This window comes from Salvia miltiorrhiza, chromosome 5 (genome assembly GCF_028751815.1).
Source record: "Salvia miltiorrhiza cultivar Shanhuang (shh) chromosome 5, IMPLAD_Smil_shh, whole genome shotgun sequence".
NCBI classification, from domain to species: domain Eukaryota; kingdom Viridiplantae; phylum Streptophyta; class Magnoliopsida; order Lamiales; family Lamiaceae; genus Salvia; species Salvia miltiorrhiza.
This window is the reverse complement of record NC_080391.1, coordinates 56,116,583-56,122,706: the sequence shown is the minus strand read 5'-3', so window position 1 is coordinate 56,122,706 and position 6,124 is coordinate 56,116,583. Positions and strand designations below refer to the sequence as shown.

At 37.4% G+C, this 6,124-nt stretch overlaps 1 protein-coding gene across 2 annotated transcripts; it reads left to right on the top strand.

The window, feature by feature from the left end:
* The first annotated feature begins 1,207 nt into the window (after positions 1 to 1,207).
* LOC131025276 (WAT1-related protein At3g28050-like) lies at positions 1,208 to 4,998 on the top strand. Of its 2 annotated transcripts, XR_009102123.1 has the most exons (9): positions 1,208 to 1,590; positions 1,673 to 1,738; positions 2,397 to 2,510; positions 2,620 to 2,836; positions 2,957 to 3,115; positions 3,245 to 3,396; positions 3,559 to 3,764; positions 4,499 to 4,560; positions 4,737 to 4,998. XR_009102123.1 is itself a non-coding variant. In XM_057954975.1 (8 exons), exons 1-7 carry the CDS (start codon positions 1,406 to 1,408, stop codon positions 3,716 to 3,718), a joined length of 1,053 nt encoding a protein of 350 aa, XP_057810958.1. In that variant the 5' UTR covers positions 1,208 to 1,405; the 3' UTR covers positions 3,719 to 3,764; positions 4,499 to 4,998. The 2 variants fall into 2 exon arrangements, 1 of the variants encoding a protein (XP_057810958.1); XM_057954975.1 differs by having other exon boundaries at positions 4,499 to 4,998.
* The last annotated feature ends 1,126 nt before the right edge of the window (positions 4,999 to 6,124 follow it).

Genomic DNA, 6,124 nt, shown 5'->3' with positions numbered 1-6,124 from the left:
GTGAACACCCTCAAAATCCATCCCCCGGCGAATCAAATGCTTCCAGGCAAGGATTCTCGCCGTTCACACAAGAATCGAATGCCTTTCAAGCGGCGGCCACCAATTTGAACCCCCGCTTTGCCGCCGTTGCCGACCCTGAGCCCGACGTGGAGGAGATTGCTTCTATGCCGGCGGCCAAACGTAGCAACTATTATCCGCCAGAAACGGTGCTAATTTGCCGTTTGTATTGCGAGCACACCCACGACTCTGTGGTGGGTGTCGACCAAAAATGGGCGAAGTTTTGGGGCTCCCTCTGCACCCAATACAACACTGAAAAGCCCCGAGGATCTATTTCACGCGACGTCACGCAAATCAAATCTCACTTTCAACGGGTGGCGAAGGATTCGAAGAGGTTTGAGGCCATGCACAAATAATGTCACGATCAATGGAAATCAGGCATGAGTGATGGTCAAATCCTGGAGCAAGCAGAGGCAATGTGGCTAGCCGAGTACCGTGTTCCGTTCCGGTATCCGCATGCATGGAAGATCTTGCGCGAGTCCAAGAAATTTGCAAGTCTCGGCGAGGATGTTCACTCCGATGTCCATTCGGACAAACGATCAAAGGGCTCCGACGGTCTTCCCACAACGACTTCTAGCGACGCGAGTATCTCCACCCGGCCCCAAGGGCAAAAGGCGGCCAAGAGAGACAAACGGAAAGGCAAGAAAAAGGCCGAAGAGACGTCGGAGGATAACCAAAAAGCTCTCGGGTACATGGCGAATATGGTGACTGCAATGGAAACGTTCTCCCAAGTTCAACGTGACCTCGCCGATAGCATGTTGATGAGCCGGGACACCTCTCAAATGAATCCCGACGAATTGGCGTTTCACATGTGCAAGGTGGCGGAGATCAAGCAACGAAACAACATCCCCTAGATTTTTAGGATTTTTTATTTTATGTTTGTTTTAATTTAAGTAATTTAGGATTTTAATTTCTTGTATTGTAACTTTATTTCAATCAATGTAGGATTTGAATTTTAATTCAATGAAATTTTAATTTATCAATTATTGTAAATTTATGATGGAAACTAGAATAAAACTAATTCAAAAATAAAATAAAATCTATTGCACCCAAGTGAGTGCAATACTATTGTTGGAGTGGGTGCAATAGAAATGAGACCACTCCTATTGCACCCACTATAGGTGCAAGCGTTGGTGATGCTCTTACGTGAATCGCATCCAATGAAATCTAGATACTTACATTTATTCATTCCTCAAATAAAAAACAAAAAGTATTACTAGTAATAATAAAAACGTTTTTTAAAAGTAAAATATTACAAAAAAAAAACGCAAGCTCAATCCCCATAGCATCAGCGGAGTCAACGCGAGTAAGCAGCTCGCGGTCAAAGATTGGGGCGGAGGCGGCGGAGATGGGGCTGCCGGAGCACGCTGCGACACCGTATTTGGGGATGGTGCTGGCTTCAACGGCGCAAGTAGGGCTGATTATCATCAGCAAAAGCGCTCTGGCTTCCGGAATGACTAATTACACCTTCGTAGCTTACTCCAATGCCCTCGCCGCCCTAATTCTTCTTCCTTTATCTCTCCTCGTTCACAGGCACCACTCATCTTCTCTCCCTCTCTCAATTGGGTGTGTGTGTGTGTCTTTTTTTGTGTGTGAAAAGGGGGAGTTTTTGCAGGTCATCAAATCGGCCGCCGCTGACATTCCTGCTTGTTTGTGGGTTTTTTTCGTTAGGAGTTCTTGGGTATGTTTTTTCACCCCTTCTTCGCATTAAATTGACAATGCAACGCGATTTATGAAGGAAAGATTATATCTTTGAGGAATTTTCTTGTAATAGATGTATGTAGAGAGAGGTTTTAGTTCAAGACTCCATCCAATTAGGAGAGAATGCTGTTGTAGTGAGGCGTTTTGCAATTTATTTTTTAATATGAGATGCTGTGATTACTGGATGTGGGTTGAGATTTTAGTTTAGGTTGTGTTGAATTATGAAAGAATGAGGTTCTGATTAAGTTCTTGCACCATTTCTCTTGGATAGTTCATGTGCAAAACCAGAATTGGGCGAAAGTTCGTGTATTTACAATTATCTCTTGAATAAATTGAGAACAACGAGATTTATGAAGGAAAGGTCGCATCTTTGAGAGATTTTCTTTGAATAGATGTTTGTAGAGAGAGATTTTAGTTCAAAACTCCGTCCAATTTGAAGAGAGTGATGCTTTAATGAAGCTTTTGCATCTCTTTTTTAAGATGGCATGCTGTGGATTGGGATTTTAGTTTAGGTTGTATTGAATTCGGAAAGAATGAGGTTCTGATTAAGTTCTTGCACCATTTCTTTTGGACTTAGTTGAGTTTGGTGAAAATCTTGATTTGTGTTTATTTCATGTTTTTGTGTAATAACATCGTAGGTGTTTGGCTCAGCTGACTGGATACACTGGAATCAGTTATACTTCTGCTGAATTCGCTTCAGCAATGCTTAATCTCATCCCCGGATTCACCTTTGTGCTTGCTGTCATATTCAGGTTCTTGATCGTGCCAAACGTCGTGCTTTACATTGATCTGTGGCTTCTCTTTTACGAGAGGGAATTGTCAGTTTGCTTAAACTTTGACTTTGTGGTGCTTACTGTTTAGGATGGAAGTGCTAAACTGTAGAAACTCGAGTTTTCTGGCAAAAACATTTGGAACGGTCGTCTCCATTTCTGGCGCCTTTGTTGTCACTCTGTACAAAGGCCCCGAAATCTTCACTCATCTGTTGTCTGCTAATGTGGTAGCGCAGTCAAGATGGGTTATCGGAGGATTATTCCTTACTGCAGACTGTGTCGTTGCTTCAGCCTACATAATTGTACAGGTATAATGAAGACATGAAGAGAAACTAGACAAGATAGGAATGAAATTGATTTTTTTAATGTATATATATATATATATATATATATATATTTATTTATTTATTTATTTATTTCTTTTGCAGGCATCGATTCTTAAGAAATACCCAGCAGAGCTGGTTGTAGTATTCTTTTACTGCTTCTTTGCTGCCATTCTGTCCACATTCGTGTCTCTGATTACTGACCGAGACCTAAGTGCTTGGTCGTTGCAGCCTAATATCCGACTGATTGCTGTTCTGTATTCGGTAGGTGAATAGACGAGCTGTTTCATAACTATAAACACAATTGATAATGTTAGGCAATGCAATTAGATCAAGATGAGTTTGTTACATTGGGAATAATGTCAGGCAAAATGCAATTCCTCTTCTTCGTAGGGAGTGTTTGGTTCTGCATTCCAAGTCGGTGTAACTTCATGGTGTCTGCGCAAAAAGGGTCCTCTTTTCGTTGCAATGTTTCATCCATTGGGAATCGTGATATCTGCTGTGCTCGGTCTTATCTTCTTGGGTGATATACTGTATCTTGGAAGGTGAGAGGTGGTGTGTGTCAACATTTTTTGAAGTTATTTAATTGTAAGTGATTTTACCACAACTATATTTGCTATCAATGGTTAAGTCATAGCTAAGTTGATGACTTCAGAAATATGACTAAAATTTCTAATTTGCACAAGAGTTTGGATTCTTTTGTACAGTGTGTTGGGGTCAATTGTCATCGTTATCGGGTTCTACTCGGTGATGTGGGGAAAGGCAAAAGAAGTTAAGGGGACTGAGAACAGCAACGATGGAAGCTCTGCAACCAATACTGCGAAAGCCCCTCTTCTGCCAGTCGAGGATGAACAGACAACAGTTTAGTGTCGATAGACAGAGCTTGATTCCATTCACTTGCTAATATAAGGAGGTCTCTCTCTCTCTGTCTCTCTCTCTCTATATATATATATATATATATTTTGATATTTTGAGATGGAAGTTTACATGGTCAGCAACAAGAATTCATTTTCTAGGTTCAAGAGCTACATTTTATTCAACTCCCGCCTCACTACGCTGTTCAAAGATCACATTTCTGTTTATTTCTTCCATTTATTTATTTTGCCTGGTTCTTTTATTTGACTTCTTGAAACAAATAAACTAAGTGTCGTACTGATAAAAGCCGTTGGCTCTTTCAGCATAACTCATTATCTTCTAAAAAAGTCAGTCGTATATTATTCGGATGAAGGAATGATGACCTAAGATATAGTATTACAGCAGTTTAGACATCCTAACCTATACTTGCAATATTTCGTGTTGTTTTTGTCGTGCTCAACCGTTGCTGTTATCATATTTTCCTTGTTATCGTTACAATTGTATCTTAAGAAACGAGCACAACAAAAGGCCTCTGACATTATACATTAGATGTCACAAAAGTGAAAACCATTAAGAAGTCTTAGCATCACCAAAGAGTGGTATATAACACAAGTCGACTTTTATCCTCATCGACACCATCACTGCAACATATGATTTACTTCCTCTTGTTCTTATAGATAGGATACAATATGGTTAGAACACATGAAAAAATTTTGAATTTTTATTTAGGAGACGAAGTTGTTCTTTAAGCACCACGGAAGCCACATTCATTTTCTGCCCTTTCTTGTAGAGGGTCAACAGCCCAAAGCTGGAGAGAGTCGACGTCTCTGTGAAGGAGGAGACATGTTTGACAAGTATTTCCCTTTCCTATCCTTTCACACACATGAAGTGTCATGCCTCATCATGTATACTATATGCTTTTTTTTTTCTCTTGTACTCTGTCAAACCTCTCTCGAACATTCGCGGATGAACTGCATCTTGTTCTACATGATATGACTATTTTTGGTGAATAACTCAGTCTTGGCTGCAGGTGGAAGAAGTCAGAATAGTGAGACATATTGTCTAAACATGGGAAGCATGATCTTGAAACTCTTTGTTTTGAATGGATTCAAATCTTTGTAGTATTTTATTGTTGAAGATTTTACACCTATGTATGTTATTTACTTTCAAGAGTATCTGTGACTCTGAAAATTCTAAGCAGTAGTGGTGGTGGGAAGTTTTTATCTCTGTAAAATGTGTGTAAAGCTTGAATTTTTATCTTTTGAAATCTATATACTATGATTTTTACCTGATACATTTTTCCTAATAATGTTTTTTTTTTAATAATGTTTTGTTTTTTTTTTTTTTGGATTTATTACTGCAAGATGAAACATGAGGTTTAATTTTAGTTGCTTAAGCCAGATTAGAGTGTCTGAAAATTATGGTGACTTTTGTATCTTGCTGCCATTTAATTGTTACTACTATTTTGTTTTTGTACTAAAAAAAATATTGTTCATTATTTTCCCTTTTTATTGACATATACCAGTTTATGTGTTAAATTTATATTGAATATTATACCAGTGTGAATCTATCCCTACAGAGAAGAGCTTTAATTTGTTTTACAAAAATTAGTTTTCCTATTACATCAGTATTATATACTCCCTCCCATTTTTAATCTAAGTCGTTTAAGTGTTTTGCACAATTATTAAGAAAAAAAATACTTTTTACCTATATTAACCTTATTTAATGTTAATTTTCACAATAATTATACCTATATTAACCTTATTTAATGTTAATCTTCACAATGATTATGGAGAAGTTTGATTGGAAAAAGAAAAGAAGAAGTATGAAGAGGAAGAGAAGAAGCAAGCCGTATAATGTGATTCATTAATTGTAATATTTGTACCTATAAATTGTAGTAATACCTATATTAATATCTTTACTTATTTAAATTTTCAAGGATAGTTTAGCAATACCACAAACATATAGTCTAGTGTTTATTGCATTTTATAACTCTTCAAAATTGTGAATCTATTTTTTACATGTAAATTTTAATCTCTAAATTCAATAATTTTACGCGCGTCGGCACGTATGTTAAAAAATTTTAAACTCTAGAATGAATTGTGTTTAATTAGCATAATTTAAGTCTAAGGAGAGTGACTAATGACGATATAAGATATAATAATACTTGAGGTAATTTACAAACATGATCACACTCTATAATCTATATCATTAACAAAAGCACAAAAACTTGGGTACAACTGGGTTAACCCACACCCAGATCCTAACCCGTATTCTGACCAAAATCGTGTAAATGACATTATTCGATTATACAAATGACACCGCCTACAATTGATACTATTCGGATATATAAATGACGCTATAATTTTTTCTATCTTATAGTGTCATTTAAAATATTATACTGCCATTTACAATATT

Excerpts from the sequence above, each read along its gene's own strand:
- LOC131025276 (XM_057954975.1), top strand. The coding sequence starts at position 1,406 with ATGGGGCTGCCGGAGCACGCTGCGACACCGTATTTGGGGATGGTGCTG. Across the intron at positions 1,739-2,396 it reads TTTTCGTTAGGAGTTCTTGG|GTGTTTGGCTCAGCTGACTG; the intron begins GTATGTTTTTTC and ends ATAACATCGTAG. Across the intron at positions 3,116-3,244 it reads TGATTGCTGTTCTGTATTCG|GGAGTGTTTGGTTCTGCATT; the intron begins GTAGGTGAATAG and ends TCTTCTTCGTAG.